A 26,306-nucleotide genomic window follows, 5' to 3' on the forward strand; every position below is an offset into this window, starting at 1 on the left:
TTACAATTTAGGGCAGTTTTGGAGAAAAATATGGACGTCGGAGAGTAATACATTATCGTTTTTACTCTTCTTTATAACGAAATTCTCGTTGGTTTTTATCGCAACAAAGTAAAAGCATTGTTGTTCAAATTGTGTCTCTGAGACACCATTTATTTTTCATGAATTATCACGCACATTCAGAAATCAAAAATCCAACAGAACTGCAATTTACATCGACAGTCCATGCGGCAACACTGTTAAACTTTGATCTAGGGGAAAAGGAAAGTTAGATTACATTGTTTACCTAATTGTTTCGCACATCGTGTTAATTAAATTTTTATTTTTTGTTAAGCAGATATCTTTATTTTCGTGGCAATACGTTGATTTGAATATTTCTAAAGCACATACGTCAGTTTGACAAAATTAAACTGTCATTTCAGTTGTGCCAACTTGCATCGTTATGTAGGATTCTAGGGATATTTATCGTTTAGCCAACATAACTCAACAGGTGGTGGATCTTTGGTTATACAGAGTATTTCAAGAGTGGTAATAATGAGACCGAGGAATTGAAAATGCAACCCACAATACATTTGCTTTTGGTTAATCTTTGGTTTATTTTCAGATATGTATTTTTATTCTGCAACTGCTGCTAAACAGTTCAGCAAACAGAGAATCATTATTATTGCCGTTGTGAATTAATATTGCGATACTCTATTGATTAACGAAAGTGATGTTATACCTTCTGGGGACATAAAATAAATGTTATTTACTCTCTTCGAGCGTCGGAAAGTTTTTTCGTCGAGAATTTAATCCAGAGGTGTTAGTAAAATACGACCTACCTCCGGGACGGCCACGAAGGAGATCAGGACCACCCCCAGGACGATGTTAACCCAGAACAGCCACCTCAAGAAGGTAAAATACGAGGCGACCACCGATCCGAAATGCGACTCGATCTCCTTTATCTTGAGCTCCCAAGGTACGAGCCAATTGGACAAATTGGCCAGCTCGCGCCGGTAATGTTGCCACTTCTGGAAACCTCCCTCCGTCTAAATCATCCCCTACATCCGTCGACGACTCACTTTTATAAGATAGATGTTCCACCTCGCCAGCATGTCCCTCGTCGATCGGCTCTGCGCCAGGCGTTCCTGCAACGCACCTTCGTGCTTCTTTATGTAGGTCTTGGCCTGGATGACCAACTTGAGCTTCTTCCGCATGTTCCACGGCTGCATCTTCACGTCGCGTAACACCTCCTTGTGGATCTTGATGTTCTCGAAGATCTCGTCCTGAGTGATCACGTCGGCGGCGTTGTCGTCTATTGTAATTGCGGTGCTGCGGATTCACTTAGTGTTTTTTTTTTTGGGTGGGTAATTGAAACGTACTCGCCGGAGCTGGTGGTAAAAACTGAAGAGCGTCTGCGACCGCCATCGCTGCCCAGCAAAATATCGGGGCTGAAAGGAGAACTAGCGCGGCGGGTGCTCCGGCGGCGGCCCTTTTTTGTCGATGCCCGCCGAATTATTACGGCGTTCACGCTTGCAGAGTAGTCTTCTTCATCTGAATTTTCTATGTCTGTAAGTTTAAGGAAGTGTTAACCAACAGAAAAGTGCCTTGACGGTCGAAGCCCACTTCAGAAGAAATTAACCAAAAAGTATTATTGGAAAAATACAAAATTAGATCTACAAACTACTATTAAATTTGATGTGTACATACCTGAATAAAAAGATTTGTTAATTTGGTTTAAGTCTGTTATACATTTTTTTTTATTGGTAACCAATTTTGCTCATTTAAAACACGCCTGAGCGTGTTTAAATCGAACTTTAAAAAACGCTCTTTTCCATGGCAACATCGCGCGTTTTCCATGGAAACATCACCAAACCCGAGAGGACCGGAGAAACGTGAAGTCTAAATGTTAACTCATTTAACGTTAAAAAAAATATATCGTAAAGTATTCGTGGATAACGGGTCTTTAAAACACTTGCTCTATTTCGAACCCTCCGGCTGCGCCGTCGTGCTCGAAAAATCGGCCGTGTTTTAAAGATCTTAATATCCACTTATACAGGGTGTCCCCGAGGGTGTCCCCGAGGGTGTCCCCGAGGGTGTCCCCGAGGGTGTCCCAAAAATGGCGTACAAACTACTTACTACCTTATCGAGGATGTTTAAATGTACATGAAAAAAATATGGAAAAAATGTTTCCGATAAAAAAATCAATTTTTGCCACTATCCCACCTCCACCCGGCGGCACGGCAATTTTGCCGGAGTACATACACTATTACGGATATTACTATCAAGTAATAGTGCAGTGCTTATCAACATAATTACCGGCGTCTCGCCTCCGCATTTTGACTTTGTTGTGTATTATGTTCTGTGTCAATGTTAAGGAACTTCCTCACGATGTGACATGAGTATAATAATATACCTTTTTGAATTTCAACTACCAATGTGTTATCTAAATCCAGAATTTTTAAATTTTTAAAAAGAGATTGCGGTACTATTCCCGTTGCTGAAATTACAAGTGGTAAAATGGAAATTTTTTCTAAACACCAAAAAAATCATTTTAATTATTATTATTAACGGTAATACAAAATAAACAAAGATATATTCGTACATCATTACCTTGAAATGTTACCGTAGTGGATTTAAAATATTTTTTTCGATTTCCAAAGCTTCTAAATTCTCTATTATGCAAGATTAGATATTGGTAGTGAATGATCTTGTACTTTGTGATAATATATACGATGAGAGGTAGCTGCCATGACAATTTCATACATATATTTCAAAATAATTGACCTGTTAAATGCCACTTTCAAAGACCGCTAAATCAGCAAATAAGTCCAATAGAATTTTTTTAACATTTTTCTGACGTTTACGGTAATCTGTTCTACACTGTAGTGCACCGTTAGTACGCCATTTTTGGGACACCCTGTACTTTAATATACTAATTTAAAAGGGAATATTATTTGTGGGTTTAAACTCAAATTTTATATACAGGTGTCCCAAAATAAGTGGACAGCTTAGCAGTACGTTGTTAAGTGGTCATTAAAGTATCAGGTAAAAATGTTTAAAAAAAGCTACCTTTTTTTGGTGGAAGATATGGACCTTTTTAAACATTCCATTTATACTTATATATATATTTCATATTTTTTGTATCCATGGAAATAAGAAAGAACAATCAAGGCCATGTTGCCATATGTTGTTTGAGGTAAAACGGATATAAAAGCACTTCTTATAAATGCTTGAAATAATTAGTAAATATGTAGTTGCAAACCTGATCATAATCATTTAGAATGATTATACCACTGGGTAGTAAAAAACAAATAGTCAAGATCTTTTTTAATATTTACAATAAATGAGATCAAATCTGCACCTTTTGAACTCCCATATCTTTAAATTTAAAAGATATAGAATTGATTTATTATTTTTCTCATAATTTTCTAACATGAATTGACATTGCCCTGTTCCCGAATTTTGGGACACCTGTATATTTACCGTGACACTGTTAATTTTATTTATCATGTACCTTGGTAATTATTTTGAATGAATATGTCAACATACTCTAAACATTAAATAAATATTGAAACATCTTAGACAGTCAGCAATCTGACAGTGACATTTGCACAACGGAGAAAGGAATTTGTGCTCTATAAATTTACCACAATTTTTACCAACTGAAGGTACATACATGTGTTCCTTGTAGACATAGACAGGATAATATACAGGGTTATGATAAAATAACACACAAAATTCAGAAAACGTACAGTATTAGTTTTTGAAAAAAATGCAAAAACACGTCAAACAGTTTATAGAGTAAATTCTTGCTTTAAAGTATTGTTTAATTTATTTATTAGTTATTATTAAAATCAAGTTTATTTCGTTTTTTATCAATTTGCTTTTTTTTATGTAATCCTTACTTAAACTAGATTTTTACAATCCAGAAAAATTAACCCTATCAAATAATCTAATCGGAATCGTAGCTTCCCATTAGGAAAAAATACTAATGACGTCGTAACTTTGACAAATTTGACCCAATTTTTTTTCTATATACGTCAAAAGAAGCAGAATTTTAAAAACGTGTTTTTGCATTTTTTTCAAAAATGAATACTGAAATTTGTGCGTTAATTTATCATAAGCCTGCATAGAAAGATACAACGCCGCAAGCCTCAGCTCCGTTATTTATTGTACGATTTTAATAAGCAAAGATGCAATAAAATGGTTAAAAATACACTAGAAAACGGCTGAATTTTGTACTTTTTTCAACATTAATTCTTATGTCAAATAAGTGTCAATTTTTTTTTTAATTGAAACATATATTTTTTTATTTTTATTCTGGTAGAAATTTTTTTCCTGATTTCAATGATGTGTAACACGTTGACTTATGTGCAATCAAAATTCAAGAAAAAAAAAAAAATTTTATTATGTTACGATGCTTTATAAATCAATTTTAAAAAACAATCAAGCCCGCCGTGGAAAACAATGACAATGTTAAAGAGATTAAATATCATAAAACCAAGCAGTTAAAAAAAGTTGCTGACATCATAACTTTTTTTTACTAAGTGAAAAAAAGTGATACTTCTAACACTAAAATCAATGAAAAATAGTCAACTTTTTTTAATGAAATTTTAAAAAACTTTTTATTTATTTATCTACTTAAATATTTATTCCACAAAAGTTAGACATCATTGAAATCAGAAAAAAAATCTCTACCAGAATAAAAATATGTTTCCATTTAAAAAAAGAAAGTTGACACTTATTTGACATAAGAATTAATGTTGAAAAAATAAAAAATGTATCCATACTGTAGTGTTTTTTAAACATTTTATTGCTTTTTTGTTTATTAAAATCGGACAATAAATAACAGAGTTACTTTTTGCGGCATTTTTAGGAAACTATTCTTTTTATTTTGAACCGTGGACGTAAATCACAAGGAATTATTGTTCTCAAATGGCCAAATAATTTTGTGATTCAACAAGATTGCGTCAATTTTCACACTGCAAGAGAGATATTGAATTAAGACAATTCTCAATTTTTTTTATAGTGGGCAATGGAAAAAATCAATCGTTACTAAAGTTGACCAATTTATTAAACCCACAAGGAATAAAATATTTCTCATTCTATTTTCATCATCTTTTAATTGTTACATAATTGCTTTAGAGGTTTTCCAAAATTTGAGGTTTTCCAAAATTTTTAGGAGAAAAATTTGGTATTTTATTCACGCAACCTAACTTTGAATTTGTGTTTCGGTACTATTGGATCATGTTAGTAATGGGGACTCATTCACATAGGAACCGTTCTTAAACCAACACAATTTTTGATCTTCGGTCGTCGTGACAACTATTGTAATAATGACATTTACGGCTAGATTATTTATTACACCGTCCGTTTTCAAATCTTTTGTTTTTGATAAGTCGCTCCTGATCATACATTTCTTGAAACGGTATTCTTTCGGTACTGAGTGTGGTAGGACCAATGAATAATGTGAAATAACATCGCCTTTTCTTTCTCTCTTTTCTTGGTTAAAAAAAAAACAATTTAAAATGGAGTATTCCCTCGAAAATCCACCAAACACCGGACAAGATCTACAAATCAATCTTTTCTGAGCATCGATGTTGGATTTTACGTTTGTGAATCCATCTTTTATTCTGACAGCAAAAGACTCATTTTTCAGGACAAATCACTTCTCTCAACCGTTTGGACTGTTAATTCGTATATTCTTTATTTATATTTATTTCTTTGCAACTTTTATTCATTGTTTATAAAGTCTTAGATAACATCTCAAAAGCTGTGTTGACCTGAATCATCTTCGCTTTGCAAATTGACATCGCCTTTAAAGAATGTTTTGAACCATGCAGTGCTGTGAGAACTCACACAACGACTTCACCTTTAACCTTGCCAATTTCGTTTTTCTCTTTTTATCAAAACTTTAATTTTTACGTTACTTCTTGTTTTAAATAAAAGAAAGCTAAAATTGATAACGAACATTTGTGCTCGTTTACTTTTTTCAATAAAAGAACTTTCGATGGATTCTGGTATGCAGATTTTTTGCTGAAATGTCAAAGAAACGTCAACGATGTGCTGTTGTTAACCTACAAAACAACTTTTTGATTACGACAAAGTTTACAGACGTTTACTTTACTATAATTGTAGCAAGCAACAATTATCTCCAGAATAAGTGGTAAAATGGGTTTTACCATTAAAGATAAGGCATTAATTATTAACAATTAATTAATTAATTGACAATAGTTTTTTCGAGAGGCAGGCAACCACTAAAACGACTGTCCATAGCAAGTATAATTATGCAACGCAAACTATAGATGAGGTAGCACACTTGATTTGTTTTCTTTTTGATCGCTCGGTACATTTCCTAGACAATATTTTTAAAACTGTTTTTTTAAATAATACAAATTGGAACGTTCATTTTAAATGTTGGAAATAAAATATTACATTACATATTAAAATATCACAAATGAAAGAAGGCTTACTGTAAAATCGTTATAACTGTGAACTGTCAAAATGGCGTTTAGTAGGTACTTTTAATTAGCAATTTTAGCTGATATCAGCTAAAATTACTAGGCGCGCTTCTCGGGATTTTTGAATTTAAGTTATTGTTTGGCTCCAAACGTCAAACGTGACAAGTAGATTTATACAAGTTATAAATTGGAACATTTTATTGAAAGAAAAATGAGTTCACAAAAGAAACGAACAGTGGTTTCCGCAAAAAAAAAGTGTGGGTCATTAACTGCTACAATGAATTGCAATTTAATAATTATTATAATCTTTTAACAATGTTTTCCATTTTCTGGAGTATAACCTCACTCTTAGCATTTGCTATACGTTACAGTCTCAGCAAAAACAGTAAATATTTTTTTACATTTTTTAGCGGTACAGTCACTGAATTTTTATAAACTTTGACACTGATAATTCACATCGATAACGATTTTACTTTAGCTATACATATATGTAATAAAATTAGAGTTTGCCAAATTATTAATATGTATTGCAACTCCTTTAGTGATTATTTTTTGGTAATTTTTCAAGCCGTTAAATATTTGTTCAACATCGAACATTCCATTTTAAAAATTACTATCTAAACATTTCATTGGTAAGCCTACTAATTAACTGAAACTTTTTCAAAGGTTAGCTAACACTCGTCAGGTTCATTTCTTCCACTCTGTGAGTTTCCCACTCGAATTAAATATTTAAAAAAAATCAAAAGCTTAGTGTAACTCCAGAACTTCAAGGGATCATTAAAAGCTAACACTCAGTGGCCAGTATACATTTCCATTTTTAATGGAGTTCTGAATTTATTTCGAGGCATAATAACATAATAAATAAGGCATAGGGAAAATCAACGCTCACTCGTTTACTTTTGGTCACATACATTTAAATATGTACAAGTAAAATATTTGGCAAAACGTGTAAAATAAATCGAAAATTACGAATAGTAAAGAGGTTTGTAAGGGTTGTATTTAAAAAAAAAATGTGTTATTCCACCTACACTGTACAGGATTAGAAGGGTTACCAAAAAGGTAGCAATTTTAATAAAATAAAAATTAAAAAAGTGAAAACTGTTACTTAATTAAAATTAGTTTAAAAAAATCTGTTAAATTGCGCAAACGAGCGATCATTTATTCCGCACCCGGCCGTGTTTAATACGGCTTAAATTCCTCGTCGGATGTATAATACATAACGGAAATAATTTTGTAATTGTGTTTCCTCACCCTGTTTCGCAACTTGGGCAAAACTTGTGAACTCCGCAAAACTGATTAAACTTTACCTGAGCCTTCTGGAAAATGAACCTTATCCATTTTGAAAGTGGCCGGACTGTAGTAGTTACACTTGGTCGAACTGTCACTTTTGACCGAATCCTCGGCGAAGGTGACGGAGAAGCGGTCCACGGAGGGCTGGGGCGACGCCGGTTCGCCCTGGATTCACAGCAATACAAACATAATTACACACACGCAAACCTTGAGCAAACACACAAAGTTACAAGATCAACAAATGAACGGTCCTTATTAACAAGAAGCGTTCCCGCGGATGAACCGCATCGAAATGGTGGTGCGGCCTTCGATCTGAGATCTATTAACGGCGCGGGGCGAAAACGAAAAGGGTTATAATTTAATCAAAATACTGGAAAACATTCGCAGCACGCATTTATTCAATCTTGACCGCACCTTATAAACACCATACCGATTCTTTTTAGCCCCAAAGTGCTCCGCTAACTGCGTCCTTCTCTACACCAAGCCGGTCCCCGGAGTTGGAGCGAGACGCCGCAGGAATTGAATGGAAAAGGGGCGTAATTTATTTTAGCCAGGTCTCGCTAATTCGAATAAGAGCCCCTAAATCTTGACACTGACTTATCGAGATTTACATTTTATTGACGGTGTTTGCCTTAATGCCGCGTCTCAAATATCAACTGGAATTCTTCGGCTTTCGTGCGGTCTCTTTGTTGTCTAATTAACTGCTGATGAAATTCGCGGCCTAATCGATGGGCTTTCCATTTATCTGAAGGGCCATTACGATCGCTGTCGCTGCGTGTGATGTGACAATGTAGCCGGTTCGCAGTCCGATGGACACGACGAGATGAAAAAATTGACACAGTCGATATCGACGGATGCGTGTTTTCTGTCATATCTGGAATGGTCGACGTTGTTTAATCCAATTAAGTGATGTGTACAACTCTTGGAAAACAGATCCGGGAGAGATTAGTTTAATCAAAACTGGGCGACATCAAGGGGAAGGTGCTGAAGGCCGAAGCGGGGAAAAAGCCTGTTACACCTAATGACCTCTCATCAATTTCATACCTCCGGAAGCGTGACAGTCGCGGAAATGTGATTAATGCCGTCTATCGGACAGATAAGATCGTAATTAAAAATTAATTTATTTTCGTGGCGCGAGCAACAGTCTGCGCTTCAGGAACTCCCCCGCGCTTCATGTCTATCCTCTAATTTACGTCTGGCGACCTGTTTTTAATCCAGGTGAATTGGATAAAAAACAGCCAACTGAATTCGTGTTATTACTTTTCAATTAGTCTTCGACTAACTTGTTAACAAACAGAAATTTCTTCTTTTATCTGTCCTTGACTTGTTCACTCGAATTCAAGTACTAATCTTCTGTTTACCCAGTTAACAAAATTTCTCGTTAAATGTTTAAATAAACCAAGCATCAATAATCAAGGATGTGATAACAAATTATAGACATGTACATTATAAAGGAATTTAAACAGAGCATATCAAAAAACTTTCGAAAAGGATAAACATTTAGACAAGTTAATACTACGTTGATAATACAGGGTGTGTGCTACATGGGGCGGTTTTGTGGAATTTGCCACCTACAATACATAGTGTGTTTATTTGGTTGCATAAAAACAAGGGGCTTCTAAATATTGTACAAAAGTTGTGACAGATTTGGTTTGTTCAATCGACTGAACTTGCATTAAAAAAAGACAAACGTTTACACAAAGCACATAAACAAATGAACCTACTGTCCTCAACAACTTTTTCAGATACTCAAGGCGTTCTAGATGATGCTCCTTTATTTACACTTCTAGTTCGAGCAAATCTATTGATTGCACGTCTAACATGGGGCTCCAAAGACGTCTCTTAGATTTGAACATTGGGATATTTCTTAATGAATAAATTCATGCACATCGATTCTGAATAACTCAACTCATTAACGCCGAATTCTTTATTTCACACCGTACTTAACACTTTTATGAGATGTAATTGACCAACAATGAAAACTGCAAAGTGACAAAGAAAATAGTTTATTTAATTAATGCAGATCACAAAAGTTATTCAAATAATCGTATAAAAAATTGGAGACGTGTAACGTCTACGAAAAAAAAAGGTCAAAAACTTCTACAAAATACACTGGGATAAAATGATGTTTTTATGTTAAGAGGCTGCAATTTTATTCTATTCCGCTAGTAGAAACTTGCCAAATTGGTTGGTATTCGATTTTCGATAAACTGAATTGCATTAAAGTCTAGACTTTGGTGAAAACAGTAAAATACTTTGTGTTTTACAATTTACTTTGTAACTAGCAAGATGTATGTGATTTGTTCTGTTTGTTTCGAAAGAGATACACCAAGTGACGATACATATTTTTTTTAGATTTGCATCATTTTTTAAGTTTTCAAGAACTGCAAGCACGCATTTCAAAAGATAATTGCAAACGTGACACCAGAACTGTTAGTTATTATATGGAGTATTTCACGACTGATAATGAACCCGACGGAATTAAAAATGCAAGACACAATACATTTGCAAAGTAAACCTGGATATTTTTCACGCCCGTATCTAGGTTTACTTTGCAAATGTGTTGTGGGTTGCATTTTAAATTCCGTCGGACTTATTATCAATCGTGAAACACCCTGTAAGTATATTTGTTATTTACAATGTCAATTATTCACAATATGTACAAAAAACTTCCAAAACCCTAACCTAAAAGATGAATCAAGACACGATATGCAATCTTGATTAACTAATTTACTAAACTTTTAAAAAGTAGTTATAAAATTACACTCAGCCCTTCAAAAATAAAATTCATCCAGTATTTTATTTAGAAGACAGAAAATCCACTAGTCTACTTTTTTAAAACGATATTAAACCTACCACGATACACCGCATTTGTCAGTCCTTTAGAAAAAGCGCCGAATTCATACATGTCACGAATCCCTTTTCGTAAAACATTTAATTTGACAAACTGGCAAATATATTGATTTTCTAACTCCCGTAGGTACACCCCCACATGCAGAAATTAAATGATACAATTCAATTTTAAACTTAAACTAAGTTGTTTCCTGTTTTTTGCGTTGTTGCTGTATGTGGCTGCTATCCCTCTGTGACAAAATTCGAGCGCACAATTCGATTTGCCTCAACTTTCTCCTCTTTCAAATTTTATTTAGAAACCCCAAATGTCCAGATGTGACAGCTCAAATTAGTCAAATTAGCCCGAAATACCCTCCGTAATTTCGTTTATGAAAAAAAGGAATATGTTTTTGCACCGCCACTAAAAAAGCAGTAATCAGTATTAAGCATTTTTCTTTCATAGCGTGAATTAATAACAAGTGTTCAATTGAAATGTTCATCAAGTTAGCTTTGACTTTATTTTTTAAAAGACAACAACATCGTAAATTAAGTTGCTTAGACAAAGATAGCGACAAAGATCAAAGCCAATTTGATGAACTTTTCAATTGAACACGTGTTAGTTATTTTTTCATTACCAAGAGCAGAAGTCAGTCAGATACAAAAATCAACAGAGAAATAATATGTAAATTATTTCTTAGGCAGCTAATTTTTCAAAAAAATTCCTAGGGAGTTTTCATTACGAGTCAAATAAAAATCGAAAATTTTAGGAATGTTTACATCTTTATTAAAGCTATAATGTCAAAATTGAAACCGCAGCATTCGCTGTTTCAGTAATCTCTTCGAGTTCTTCGGCAGAAAAGTCTTACCTTTTACCTTCTTTTTCTTATTTTATAATTTCAACTTTTTATATTTTCGTGTATATCTTACTTATTACTCCTCGGCAGGGAATGGTATTTTTCTGTGGGTGCTTTGTAGCCCGCAAGCTTTGCCATCTGGATACAACTTACACGTCAGGATAAATCATACATTTCTCCCGCCAGCTGTATATTATATTGTTAGGTACGCCACGTGGTTGTTAAGTGATTGGAACAGAATCTCGGAAAATGAAAAAAGTCGACTCAAAACGTTTTCTCCATTCTGTTATACCGTGCAGGCAACAATTATTTAGATCAAAGAAGGCTTTGAGATTTTGAACGTATTTTCACAGATGCTCCGGAATGCACGGAAGTATTTTTGGTTGCATATACCTGTTTCAATGTAAATTTGGAAAATTTTGCCGAAACTCGGTCAAAAAGCCAACAGCGCTGGACATATGTCCATTTTTCGTTATTGAAAACACCATTACGAAAGTGACAATTGTGTTAAGATATGAAAAATCTGACACTGTCAAAGTCATAGCCGCCCCTTATTTAAGTAATTGTTGATCGCAATTTACAATTATAATAACCCTGTAGCTAACCTAAGTTAGACAAGGCCAGAAGAAAATCAATGCTACCTGATATTTACGAGTTTCATCAAATATTTTTTTCGTAATAACTTTATTTCACAAGGACAACGATGTTGCAAAAATTATGCATTATGCAACTTGTACACAAAGCACTTTTTTACTCGCTGCGCTCGTGCGTGTAAACTCCCACTTCTAAAACATCAGTGCTTTGTACAGATGTTGCATAAATAATTATTTGGCAAAAACTAGTCAATTTAGGTAGTGGAGCACCATTAAATATTTATGGAGTGCGCACCAATCCACCCAATTATGCTGCCATTCCACCGTGATTTCTCTATTTGTTCGGCGATAAATTAGTTTCACAAAATTTCGAATTCCGTTTTTCCAGCCTCGCAATTAAATGCATCGGATATCCGAGTTGCCAACGGTGGCGGCCAAGGGATCGATAATGTCTAATTATTCTTTTTCCGTCATTAAAATTTACAGAACACGAACCTAATTTCGGACGATTCAATTCCCGTGGCGGAACGGCAATTAACGAAAAAAAAAAAGCAGACAGAATCCTTCCGTTCGAGAGAAGCGCCGGCCGCCTAATCACTCTATTTCGTCGTTTCTTAATAAACAAAATTGCACTGACAATGAAAACAAATTTTCGTGCAAGCTTTCGCGTATTTTAGAACAAAGAACCGGCACGCCACTTTTACCATTAATAATCATTCCGATGTAGCAGTGTGTGTAGGAGCGCCCATAATCGTGCAACAAACAATATTACATTATTAATTTTTTTAATCCCGACACGCCGACGTTTCCTCGAGGGTGTGTCGCCCGTTGGAGATTTCGCCCCCTTGCACAACTTCCGCCAACTTTTAAAATTAGCGCATGACTCGAATGATGATTCCGCCGCTGTATTAAATTGAAACATACAAAACTTCCCGATTCATGCCGAAATTACCATATTTATCGCCCCCTAATAAAAACTTTCGGCATTTAGAGTGCAATCGGGCCGGAGCAGCTTCCGGGGCGGCTTATCAAGACCGTCCTTCAGAAAAATCGCTAATTTATGGTCGCCGTGATTTTTTGCAGGTGATGTTTATCTCGCAGGCGCTGTTTGTGTTGCTTTTAACATTCTAAACGAAGTGAGCTTGACACTTTGATGATGAATTGTGTAGACAACACACATTATCCCGCTTCCTATTATTAGGGCAACTGATCGTACGTAAGCCCGAGCTTAATGTAAACACGCTCACCACCGGTTGTCCTGATTGAGCGTAAAAGCTTTCGGTTAACAAGACGGGATCTTAAAAGATGTTTAATAAATAAAGAATGGGTTGTTCGGGTCGCGACTTGAAAAAAGCTCTTACGGGGTTATGAAGGGTGTGCACCAAAGCTCGTAAATATTCCTACACACTGCGCACTCTGACCGTATTACGGGTTGCATCAAATTGTGTGAAAAACACTGATAGCAGATTTACACGTCACGGTAAAAGTGCAGGGAGTGCAAAATTGCAACTGTAAACTTGTCGTCATTTGTTCGTTGATTAAGAGATATGGTGAAATGTCGTGAAATTCAGTTGTCAATAAAAGATACAAATATTAAGAAATACGTCGGTCCAGATAAATCAAGCGCTTCAGTAATACAATGTAAAATGCATTCAAGTTGTTGTACTCGTAGTATAATGGGATTGGGAGGCCATGGAAATGTTACATTTAATTTGAGTTTAATTTAAGTTTGAGGTTAGTAATAGCGTCAAAGTCTAGTGCATTGTTGTCAGTTTTACTAGTTTGCAATAGAAGATAACTCAGACATCGCGAGCAATTCAGCAACATGTTATGTTCATTTTGATAGGTCCACATGTCAGGCACTTTAGTGACGGAAATCGAGAAATCAAACAGTGTGTCCAACGTGAAAAAATAAATCATGGCCTCCCATTATGCTAAAACAACATGAACGATGTTTAGAACGATCATTCTCAACGCACACCGTTATTAAAGATTTATTTTACAATTTCCATGTCACAACAATATTTAGGGTAAACTTTGATATTGATTTATACAGGGTGTCTCAGCTAAGACTTTCAAGCCTAATATCTCGGTTATTTGCCAACGGATTTTTATGAAATTTAAAATGCAGATATTTTAGACCATGAAGGTTCAATCAGTAATAATAAAATTACCTCAAGTTAAAAAATGTAATTTTAACACATGTTTCCTTTATCGAAAATTATGCGCGATTATTATTAGATTGTTAAACATTAAAAAATAGGGGTCTACACAAACAATTAAGTAAATCACTTGTCTGATTCAACGAAAAGATTAGATTTTGTCGTTAAAAATTTAATGTAAAATTTGAAGGTATTTGAGCAGTTACCTTTTGAAACAATTGATGATTAATTGCCAAGCAACATTTTGTACACGCTTTAAAGTCTGTCAAAATTGGGCGCGCTTTATTAGAAACGTCAAATTGTGAAAATTTATTGAAAATACTCTAAAAATAGACTACAGCGGCAGAAATTTCAATATTGTTGAAAAAGGAAAAAAAAATTCCCTACGGAGAGTGTCGTAAGAACTTCAATGACAGAGTTCGTTTTCTCGTGGAACACTATCCAAATGTAGGTTTTACAAAATGTAAGGTTAAGAGAGTCGTCAATTTATTTGAAGACACAGGAAGCGTACGTGAACTAAATTACCTTGCTAAAATATCCCGATCGTTTTTTAGTCCTTTATGGAAGAATTAAAGCATCCAGTATAATAAATTACGTCCAAATGTTGTCTTTAACTTTGCAAGTGTTTGTAAGGTTAGCAAGATAAACGTCAAATATGTCACCTGCGCTTCTGCGAAAAGGGATGACCAAAATTCTGCAAAATTTCGCGTTTGTTTCATACGCGTTTACGTTTTTGCATTTGCAGCCACGTTTAACACAGTTTTTTGATTTTTTCTTGCAAACCGTACGTCTTTCAAGGGCGACTTTTTCCCTACAGCATTTTTTATTGACGATCAATTTTTTATGTAAATCTTAATTTAAAAAGGCATGTAAAAATTACGTTTTTAAGACTTGGGTGATTGCATTCATGAGATTTTATTCTTCACCGTCTAAAATATGTGCGTTTTAAATTTCACAAAAATTCGTTGGAAAATAACTGAGTTATTAGGCTCGAAAGTCTTAGCTGAGACACCCTCTATAAATATGGTTATAATGAATATTACAAATATGTTAAACACTGCAAAAGTCAACAAAACCGTTTCACATTTCCTGATTCATTAATTTTATAACAATGTAATAATTACACATGTTTAATTTCGCAATAAAAAATTCATGTTTTGTTTAATTGCTTTGTTTTCTGTTGCGAAATCATTAAAACTGTTTTATTGTTTTCAACTGTCATGAATTCTCATTTTTCTCCTTTGTAAACTGCCTCTTAACTGCCCTAAAGCAAAATGAGCAGATAACGAAACGTTGCCCCAGACACACATTCAACGTTACATTTCTGACAGGTCTTGAAAAATTTGTCAAAACTATCAAAACCAAATGCGAAACCATTTTTCAAAGATTTGGAAGCTTCAGGGACGTCATTTCAAACAATAAAATTTTGTATGCAATTCGTTTCTTGGTAAATTGGGCCTTTCTAATTGCCCTCGAGGCCTTAAAACCCTCGCTACATTCGTGTTTTAATCTTGTCCCTCGGGCAATTAGAAAAGCCCAATTTACACAGAAACTCGTTGCATAAATAATAATTATTACACATTTGTAATAAATTATTTGATATATTAACGTCAAAAGGACGTACATTTTTTTGTTTGTCTCGAATAGCTCATCAGTCTGAAGCCGATAATCACTCAAAGCAAGACCTTTTGACCACAGTAACCAATTATCCCAAATATTAATTTTCTACATAACGGAGGACTGATAAGAAGTAAGTACGTGGCAACAGACGAGAATTTTTTTTAAACAATCAAGTATTTTTTTTGTAAAAAATCACTTGAATGTTCCTTTTTAGATTTTATGCCAGCTTTACATTGTCTTTTACTGCAAAATAAATCATCAACAAATTCAGATTTTCTTTTATGGGTTCATATTGGGAATATGTAATAGAGTTGTTGACACCTAAGACATTCACCCAGCATTTGTGAACAAACGAAGAATGCAGTATTGATTTGAGGATTTTCTTGTTGGTGGTAGGTCTCGAGAAAAATGAACCTCGAGAAAAACCTCAAGTCCCATTTAAAAACAACTTTAAAACATGCCCCAAAAACAATTACAAACAATTACCGAAGAGTTTTAGTGTCAGCAGCTTGATGAATGATGAGATACACGAAAAGGTGAGAATTGAACGTTACAGTTCCTCGGGGATCAATTTTCCTACGTATAAGCCACACCTCAAAAATAACAATAATGAAGTTGAAAAAATTTAATCATGAAACTGGAGCACTCCCAATTCCCTTATTACTCAATTTCTCTGAAACAGATTTTTATATTTTCATAGAGTAATCTTCAAATAAAGACACTAAATACACAACTGTAAAATTTATTTTTTCCAAAAAAGGTAGATTTCTTTGGGAAAAGGGCAGTTATACCTCAACAAATGTATCATATGAAATCCATTCCCGTTGTTTTGGCATAATGGGAGGCCATGGAAATTTATTTTGGTAGTAAAGTTGTCCGTTGAATTAGGTTATTAAGTTTGAGGTTATAAATAGCGTCAGTGTCAAGTTGTCAGTTTTACTAGTTTCCAATAGAAGAATACTCAGACATCGCGGGAAAATCAGCAACATGTTATGTTCATTTTGATAGATCAGCATGTCAGGCACTTTTGTGACGAAAATCAAACAGTGTGTCCAACGTTAAAAAAAATAAATCATGGCCTCCAATTATGCCAAAACAACGTGAACTAAGGACAACGTAACATTTTATCTGCCCCGCCCATTTCATTTTCTTAGTTACCAATCAAATAGGTTGTTAAGACGATCTGATTTACACAGTAAAAATTTCTGACATTCGAATTGTGTTAATGACATTTTATTTTTTAGAAACTAAAACAATAATTGTGGACTTGACAGAAAAATTCTAACCTTAACTTTTTTACGTGGCAAATGTGATGAAAAGTTGTACAGATTGAATCTCGCTTTGATTCTGATTGGTCAATTTTAGTGGGCGAAGCAGATAAAAAGTTATAACGGCAATACTATAGTGGAATTTTGAAAAAAGAAGGCCCGGTTAGATGTAAAGATGTAAAGATGCAAGTTAAAATGTAACACTAACGTTTAGAAGAAAAAACAGAAAGCATCATGATATAAGGGTACAAAAATTTGTTAATTTTGATGATATAAAAACGTTAACAATGTTTTGTCACTAAAAAGTTTAATTTATATACATAAACATTTAGTTTTTTTCCTAATATAAACAAGTGCTGAAGAATAACAATTATGTCGTACAGGACATTTCACAACACCACTTCAAGTCAAATAAAAAATTAAATTATACATTTTTTCATACAAAAATATAGCTCTGATATTGATTGACAAAATACAACGTCTAAAATAATTTCCAAATTACTTTTTCTTGACGAACTTGATATCTTATTAGTGGCAATTTTGTAATAGAGTCAAATTGTACTTTAGTTTTCACCTATGACAACAGTTATATTCAGTAAAAATCTATCACATTTATTGGAACATCATTAACGACTTATGCAACCAGTAATACACATGCGCCGATTTCAAACCGGTCGTTTTGAACCACTCTGTACATGTTAATACCACACAACATAAGATTTTCTAAAATTTTGTGAGAATTTGTGCATGATAGTAATAACTTGGTAAAATAAAATGTGTGAAAGCTTAAAGGAACGTGGGTGGCAACTCGAATCTGAACAACGACCCTCGGAAGGGCCCTCACGAGCAGAGCAAACTCTTTACCTGTTTGAGAAATTTGAATTCGACGGAAGCCCGCCTGGACTTCCCCGATTCCGTCCTGAGTATCCCCGGGGGCGTCTCTCTCTTGATCTTTTCGTTCTCTTTGAAGTTGGCATCCATCTTGTATCCAGTGCCGATGTCACAAACAGACAACTTTGAAGTGCGCTCGTGTTACACGTTTCGACAACAAATTAAGTTGCAGATGCGAGTGTGTACATTCCGGGTGATATATTCGCGTATGTTGACATGACCGGTTTATCTATTCCAACCACACCTTGCGCATTACCTGGACATCTACATTGTCGCCACCCCCATCCTCCACTAATCCACGCTGTTTGCGGAGAACGCTCCTAGTGCCGTGATATATGATACACTCACAACTTATTACTTATGCTAATGTTCATAATGTTCAAAGAATTACTCCGGCTAATCGCTGCCCGCTTTAATAACCTTAATTATTTTCGCCAGGTGGATTTCAAACTACCCAAATTAATTAAGTGGGTTTGGAGCGGCGCCCTGGAATGCAAAACTCACATGGACAAGCTTAGATTCGCTGAATTTACAACGAAATCGATAAATTATTAAGGGGTCGTTATCTAGTCGAGTCTAGATGCCGGGGGCTGATATCGACGGCCTCTTAAAACCCACATTAGACTGACGGCATGAGCATAATTAAAGTTAGTTCACGTAATAATTACAGGTACTTAACCTCCAGGAACTTGGAGTGGTGAGGAAATTTTATTGAAGGGTCGCCGGAAATTGGGAGGTGTCATGAACAAAGTACATTATCAAACCAGGGTGGAGGCGGTGACGGGTCCACCGAAATTACCTGGCATGTCCCAATAACTACGTTAAATTAATCAACAACAACTCATAACGCTTTAGAAAGTGTTTTTTCATCGGAATTATCACTCTACAAAAGTGACGTTTTGAGCATAACGAGCTGTCACAACGTTTAAAATTGTAGCCAACTTACGAAAAATAAAAAAGCGAATAACTTTCTGGTATAAAAAATCGAATTTAATTTTTGACTCAGTGTCTTTACCATAAAAAAAAATGTTTCAGCCCCTTAATCTATTAAATGTCCCTTTTTCCTTTTATTATATTCGAATATGAAAAGTATGAACCTATTGCATTGTTACAATTTAACAGTACCTAGTAGGCCATGGATTTGATTATTTTGATTTAAAGTTGACAGATACATGGTGCTGTGCTAGTTATAAATTCCTTCTTTGTGTTTGTTATAATTACCATTACTTACATGATGATTCCTCCATTTTACAGTTTTTGTTAGTTATCACTTATCAGCAATAGTGCCGTAATGCTGCGGAAATACTTAGTGAGTAGTTAGACAAGTTGAACTTAGGTTAGGTTAGGTTATAACTTCTTGTTTCTTATCTTCACATCATAGGGTTTGAAGATAAGTAAAGCATAGTTTCATTTTGATTTATCAATTCCGAACATAGGTATAAGCATAATTTCGGGTTCACCATCATGAACAATGATTTTTTTTTTAATTACAGAATGGATGCTACACTTTCGGTCCAAAGCCCCATTGTCCTCTAGCTTGCATCCTGGTATGTACGTAATTTTTATTTTACATTTTTTTTGCGCTAATGTATTCAAACGCGGCCAATTTAATTGTTCTCCCTGAAATCAGTACCTACCAGAAGAAAACGTTTAACATGGCAAAGCACCCTGGTTGTAACTTCATTAGCTCACTTGATATTTCAACACAAAGCCGAGCAGTAGTCGTGTCTCTGTTATTGCGGTAGAAAACAGAAAAAAATTAGGTATTATTGCCTCCACTTGTGGCAAAAAAGGTGGAAGTAATTTCTCCCATAAAAGTTTCTGTGCTATTTACGAAGTCCGGTTTGTTCTCGAGGCGGAAAGCTTTTCCCCCGAACAAGAAGGGTAGTCTCTAAAATCGATCAAGAGATTTGTAAGTGGATGCAGTGTATTCAAAATCTATAATAAAAAAGCAAATAAGTGTCAAACTGCCAAATAAATTGTGCGGTTTTGAAAACGTGAGAGTTTCGTAGCGATTTCCGCACACAAATCCGGTTCTCTCCATTTTTCTCTTTATTTATTCTCCTTTATCCAGTTTCTTGTTTGCAGGGAACGATTATCGTCGAGTACAAAGCTGTTCCCCTATAGTCGTATAATTTATTATAAACTGTAACTACCCCATACTTAGTGCATTATTATCATTATCAATTTATATTACTAAAAATAGTCTTGTAAGAGTCTTAATTACACAAATAATCTCGAACAAGAAAAAGCTTGCTAATGGATTTTTTGTACAGATAAAACGAGAAAATGAGATGCATTTTTACTCGGCCTCGTGTTTGTTTTGCAAACTTGGCGAAACGTCTTTCCTTTCTTGTGAACTGCCGAGTAAAAATAAAGCACGTTCCTGAAAAACGTAATAAAGTGGACAAAATGCACTAATTGGTAGTTTGGTAAACTGCAAACAGCTTTACAGAGTGTAAAATCCTTGATGAAACTTTTTTGTGGCACTTAACTCCAGCTGCGACTCGAGTTAAATCTATTCACATGTTTTACTAATTTTATTGCACCGAAACTTGAATGAACTTTAATGAAAGTTCAATAAGTCGAAGTGTGAGTTGAATTCATTAGAAGTTAAAAAAATGGCGGATCTGTGACGGTTCAACAGCTGTTTTATCCTGGAAAGACAAAACTTTTATGATTTATAAGCTCTCCTGTTCACCGTAATGACAACAAACTTGCAAGATTTATATTTTTACTTTAATTAACAGTAGATGGTGTGAGCGTGAAGAAACCAAAGAGTAATCCTACTGATTCGAAACAGTAACGGTCAAATAAAAAATTAATTATGCAACGACACTCAGATAAATGAAAAGGAAAAAAGGGCTTTTATTGTTGTCTCGTGTACTTCGAGTTACGTTGCTCTAACTTCTCCTGAAGTGTTGGTCGATGTTATGTCAGAACTGAACAAGATTTAAAGGAAAGAAACAACCGCCGAGAGCACTTTTCTGTCTTTGTTAAAATACATTTGTAGGTTTATGTCTCAGAGTCGTAATGAAAATTGAAAATTATTTGGAATTTCCTGGCTGACTGCACAGCTGTCTCACTTTTTTAAATTTGTTGTTTTAAATGATAAAAAAAAAACACTAACAGCACTTTTTACACTTGGTTGTTTCTCTACATTAGGTCATGTTTAACTCTTGACATAAAGTTCCACAGCATAAAAGAACATCATGGACATGTCTTATTTTTATTTTGGTACATGAATCGATCTACGACTTATCTTTAGTTTGTACCAAATTGAAAATCGGTGTCCTAATTTTATACAGTATTAGTGTTAAAATCAATTTACAATTTGTACAAACTTTATTTAAGTGATAGGTAAGAAAACTGTTGCGTACAAAATGATGAAATATCTGTGTAATGTACGAGTGGATTTCTGGCGGTTAATGAAAGCAGAGTGCAATAATTTTAAAAATTTATTTTCGATTTGCTATAAGTCAGTCATGCAATAAATGTTAAAACTACTTTATTATCAATATAAATAATTGTTAAATCAGCCTTGATCGAACAATAAATTACTACGTAAATTGAAGCTTTTGTACATAGCACTTTTAATTACATTTGAAATTATAGTACAGTAATAATCCTAATTATTTCTAGTTGCTAGAATTTATTGCCTTGTACAATACTGCAGCTGATGTCGTTTATCTTACTTAATATTTATATATTTGACTATTTGACGATGCAATTAAATTAAAACAGTATTATTAAAAATAATGTCCTTACAAAACTAGCGAATTTAAAAACAAAAACGATTACGTAATAAATGGCAGTATTACACTGGAATAATTTTACGTTACAATTACAGCATTTATCACATGTTCGGCTAACGTTTTGGGATAAACATAATTATAATTAAATTAAGACTAATTATAAAATGTCTAAAAATCGAGCGACTTCCGGAATTTGTCAGTCTCCTGGCGGAGTTTAATAAGTGCATCCGTTCCAGTTTTATTTTCTCGTAAATCCTGCTAAAGTACAAATTTAAAATAGTGCGAGTACCTCATTTCACGCTCCCCACGTCTAATGAATACCCCGACCGCTTCATTCCCTCCTCCTTAACAAGAACTTTTTGAGTGCGACGAACGTTAGAACAATGCTGCGTCCGATGTGGCCGACTCAAAGAAATTCCATACGTCAAAACGTCGTCACCTTGCCTAATTTTAACCCCAACAACTTCCGCTGTTTGCGTGCACTAAGTTTAGATAAGAGGTTCCTCGTTCCCTCAAGTATCGCTCGTTCGTCATCGTCCTCCTCCAAATCTGGATCCTGGCAGGATACGAAACCGCTCTCGGGACGGGAGATGGAAGGCGGCTCCAGCAGCTCGAACCATCGCTCCACTTTGGCCGTTGAACTGAGCTAAACGCAGAAATTAGATTTTTGGGGTGTGTTTTAGGTGGTAATCTGCCCTGTTGCTTGCTGCTCGTTCGATATTTATTCTCTCTCTCTCTATTTTTTAATAAATGGGACGCGAGTGTCGAGAGGCGAGTTTGTGGGTGAATAAATTACAGGACCGACGGGGATTATTGCAAAAGAAAATTTATTTAAATACATTAAAAATAACATAGTCGGCTATTTGTTTCTCTAACAACGCTTTAGTAAAACAAGAGGACTTTTTAAAATATTTACATCGATCAATACTGGCTCATTGTAAGTCTCAAATTTTACGAAACATGATGGTTCAAATGGTACATTTTTCAAAAATACATTGCGACAGAATCGAGAAGACGGAATGAAAAATTTTCCAATGGAGGTTCGCGTTTCGACTGCGGCACAACATAAATTTATTTTTAGAGCTGTAGGGACGTTTGCACCGGCTGCACTGACAATTTAAAATTTTCGAGTTCGACAGGTGTGAGTAATTAACTGCACCCGAATGCAATGCAAATTCCAATTTCAATAATTTAAAGTCGGCTTAAATTCCATGCTTGATGCATTTCAATCGCTTTTTCGTTGACGAGCGACACATCATAAATATACATTGGGTAGGTACGCGTGAAAGCATATAATTTTTTGCTATTACTTGTCATAGCAGAACATGTCATTTTTTGCATTGTGCGTTTACAAAAATCATAATTTTACAAAATTTGTGGTACTTTAATTTCTCTAGAGATTTTCGTTTTTAGATTTATTATTTTATCCAACAACATAACTGTTCTTATTTCAGACCAGTAAAGTTGTCTATAAGTCACGCGTGTGTTATAAGCCATAACTCACGTGTGAATTATTTACATACAGTTGTCCATAAGTCACGCGTGTGTTATAACTCATAACTCACGTGTGAATTATAACTGTAACTCACTGTTGGGTTACATTTACATTTATTTGCAATTGTTGCAGTTGTTGGATAAAATCTTGAATGCCACTCAGGTGTTATGTTCTATAAGTCACTTGAGAAAATTAAAAATTAAACTTTTTCTCGCGTGACTTATAGCCAACATAACACACTCGCACCAAAATAACTACAAACTCTTCCTGTAAAAATATTTTTTATAAGAACCACGAGTTTTGAAGATAACATTTCTCTTTAATTTTGTGCCCAGTTTGTTTTTTGAATTTGAATATGTATTACATAGTTTGATTGCTGAATTCTCCAATAAGTCGAAAAGATATCGTTTAAAATTTTAATTACATACTTTGAATTTTTTAAAATTTAGCTATCTTAAGCTGTATTTTCTCAAAATTTTGAAATTTTAATTTTTCCAATATTTTCTTATTCATTTCGAATCACTCCGTGTATAGTATTCAAACGTAGGTACAGTAAAAATAACTACCACATGTTTTGGCACCATATCAAAATGTGTTAATACAATGTAACATATATTTTGTTTTTTTTTTTTGAATACTTGGGTATATTCTGCTAAAATTGTCAGAAGACTGTTTTTACATTTATTATAGTGTAAAGATAATTTATTGCATATTTAGATTTATATCAGCACGATCCGTGATCGTTTAAGGAATGTTTTTTATATTCTCCTACGTCAAAAAAATCAATGACGATTTTGGATTCTTTCAAAAGATTTTTTTTTGATGCAAATTGAAAAATTTTTCACCATCTTCGATATAGATCCTTCTTAGTCCATTCGCTAAAGATCTGGACATCTACAAATTCAGAAGACACGATAGCTTTGGCACTAAAATTTTTGTTTGATTTGTAAAAAAATGTCAATAAAAATCAAGAACAATTGGCTAGCACAAAATGCTGAAATATTAGCATCACGGATAATTTATCCCTAACAGTGCGTCAATTCTAATGTAGGCTCCTTATCATACGGACTACTACAAATTTAAACAGGCCTATATTTTAACTTGTGATCCTACAATCTGGTAGCAGTTTTGGACGTGTTTTATAAACAGAACCGATGGAAAACAAAACAAAAGGGGCTATAATTAGTTCTCAAGTTAACGATCGCGAACTTCTACTATCAGATATGTTGGTTGTGATGTAACAGTTTATTTACACTGAAAAATCACACGCTATTTCGTAGTATGTCTGGCCCACATGGTGCGCTGCACTTGTGACATCAACTCACTCCTGTTGGGCACTTTCTCACTCGTCGACCTGGTGATCGCCGGTCCGTTAAGAGTCCTCAATTCGTCACCGAGTCTCAAATTATCACCAAGTCTCAAATTATCACCGAGTCTCAAATTCGCCAACATGTTCCCAGTCTCTTCGGCCGAACCGGCCGCCACCGGCACGATCACCCTCATCCTGCCCTCCGCGTCGGTGGTGGTGAGGGTCCCCATCTGCGACAGGGGCTTGATGAACTGCCCCTCCCTCCTGTCGGGACTGGGCTGCCTCTGGTGAACGTTCTGCTGCACCTGCAGGTGGTTCCCCTGGTTGCCGGGGTACTGGAAGAGGTTCTGCTGGGACTCGCCGCCCCTCCCCGGACTCACCCGCCGCTCGGACGCCGGACTGGTGCCGGCGAACGAGTGCCTCATGGGCATCGGCGACGACGGCATCTTCTTCTGCGGCGGCGACTGAAGAGTGTAGTTGTTGTTGAGCAGCGGCTGGTTGTACAGTCCGGCCGACAAAAACGGCAGCGTCTGGGTGTAGTTGTACGGAAAAGGGGACGACGGAGTGTACCCGCTCAGGTTCTGCAGTCTCTGGAGCAGCTGCGAGTCGAAGGCGGCGTCGACCGGCGGCGGATAAGAGAAGTTGAAAACGCCGCCCGCAGGATTGAACGTCGTCCGGAGGGGCGACGGCGGCAGACACGACGTCACCGCTCGGTTCTCTATCAAGCCCTGGGGGTTCAGGCCTAGGGCTTGCAGGGCGGGGTTGTTGTCCAACGAGGCGGACTCGGACATGGGGTCCGACGCGTAGTTGTCGCCCGACCCCGGCTGCTGCTGTTGCTGCGCGGAGTCAAAGAGTTTTTACTGATCGTGGCGCGGTGCTTCGTCGTCGTCATTCCCAGGTGAGCTGTTAGGGTTTTTGCAATTAGGCGGCGGCGGAAGGGGAGAGGTCCCCGCGGGGGCGAGAGCACCAAATCAAAACGAAAGATCGGCCGATTAGGGGTTTAAAGTCCGGGAGGATTTTTACAAGGCGGGGGTGGATTAGTCTTTGTTTAATCTCGGCAAACCGAGCCGCCAGAAACGAGCAAACACCAATTTAACAGAAGATGGAACGCGTAAACAAGGGAATTTCATTAAAAAATTGATACGGGACACGGAACTGTTTCGTTTTGTTTTCCCTCGTTACACCGTTAATTGATGTTCTCGTTAAGCTTTGGGTGGAAACTCGGCGCTGGTGCAAGGTGAATAATAAAAGTCCTGGATGCAGTGAAGAACTGCAGTAGAGGTCCTGTGGTTTGGCATAAAGTTGACGGCGAAAGGTTGCAGAAGACATTTTTCAAAACTCAAATCTCCAATTTTGGAATGATAAAAATATAATACTTTCGACCCCTTTTGGATTGAAAAAGAAAATTTTTGAAAAAATGTCTTGAGAAAACTGTGATTTTTCAAAAATTATACTCCAAAATGTTTTTCTATACCTACGCTCATAATGACCTCTGCGAAGTTTTTTCCTTACAACCAACAAACTGTAACTACGTCTGCAACAAATGCTGTTTTTCATCTTGCTCGAAGAACGCTCAAGTTCTATAGTTGGCGCGGCGAACCACTGGAGTAATCACGAGATGTTCACGTGATACTTCGTAGTGACGTCATGAAAAGCCTGATTTACACTGCTTCGTCAAATTTTAGTTTTGTGCGAACGTACAACGAGACCATGGAAGCTTGAAATTTTCGGCTGCGTGCATTGAACTGCACCATACTTAACGCGCGCCCTTTACCCAATAGGAAACCATCCCCCGAA

General features: G+C 35.7%; 2 protein-coding genes across 3 annotated transcripts in view; both read right to left on the reverse strand.

Annotated features, from left to right (window-relative positions):
• Positions 1 to 18,187, reverse strand: part of LOC138131294 (transmembrane channel-like protein) — a 35,962-nt gene extending 17,775 nt beyond the window's left edge. The window contains 5 exon segments of the mRNA XM_069048227.1: positions 819 to 1,007; positions 1,059 to 1,308; positions 1,359 to 1,545; positions 7,748 to 7,895; positions 17,924 to 18,187. Of these exon segments, the coding sequence (XP_068904328.1) occupies positions 819 to 1,007; positions 1,059 to 1,308; positions 1,359 to 1,545; positions 7,748 to 7,895; positions 17,924 to 18,040 (891 nt within the window). The 5' untranslated portion in view covers positions 18,041 to 18,187.
• A 4,328-nt stretch (positions 18,188 to 22,515) lies between these two features.
• LOC138131725 (carboxyl-terminal PDZ ligand of neuronal nitric oxide synthase protein) overlaps positions 22,516 to 26,306 on the reverse strand; it is an 87,921-nt gene continuing 84,130 nt past the window's right edge. For both annotated transcript variants that reach the window (XM_069048918.1, XM_069048910.1), the window contains one exon: positions 22,516 to 25,345. In XM_069048918.1, coding sequence (XP_068905019.1) covers positions 24,470 to 25,345 — 876 coding nt within the window. In that variant the 3' untranslated portion in view covers positions 22,516 to 24,469. The remainder of the gene's footprint in view (positions 25,346 to 26,306) is intronic.

Source organism: Tenebrio molitor, chromosome 1 (assembly GCF_963966145.1).
Source record: "Tenebrio molitor chromosome 1, icTenMoli1.1, whole genome shotgun sequence".
NCBI lineage: Eukaryota > Metazoa > Arthropoda > Insecta > Coleoptera > Tenebrionidae > Tenebrio > Tenebrio molitor.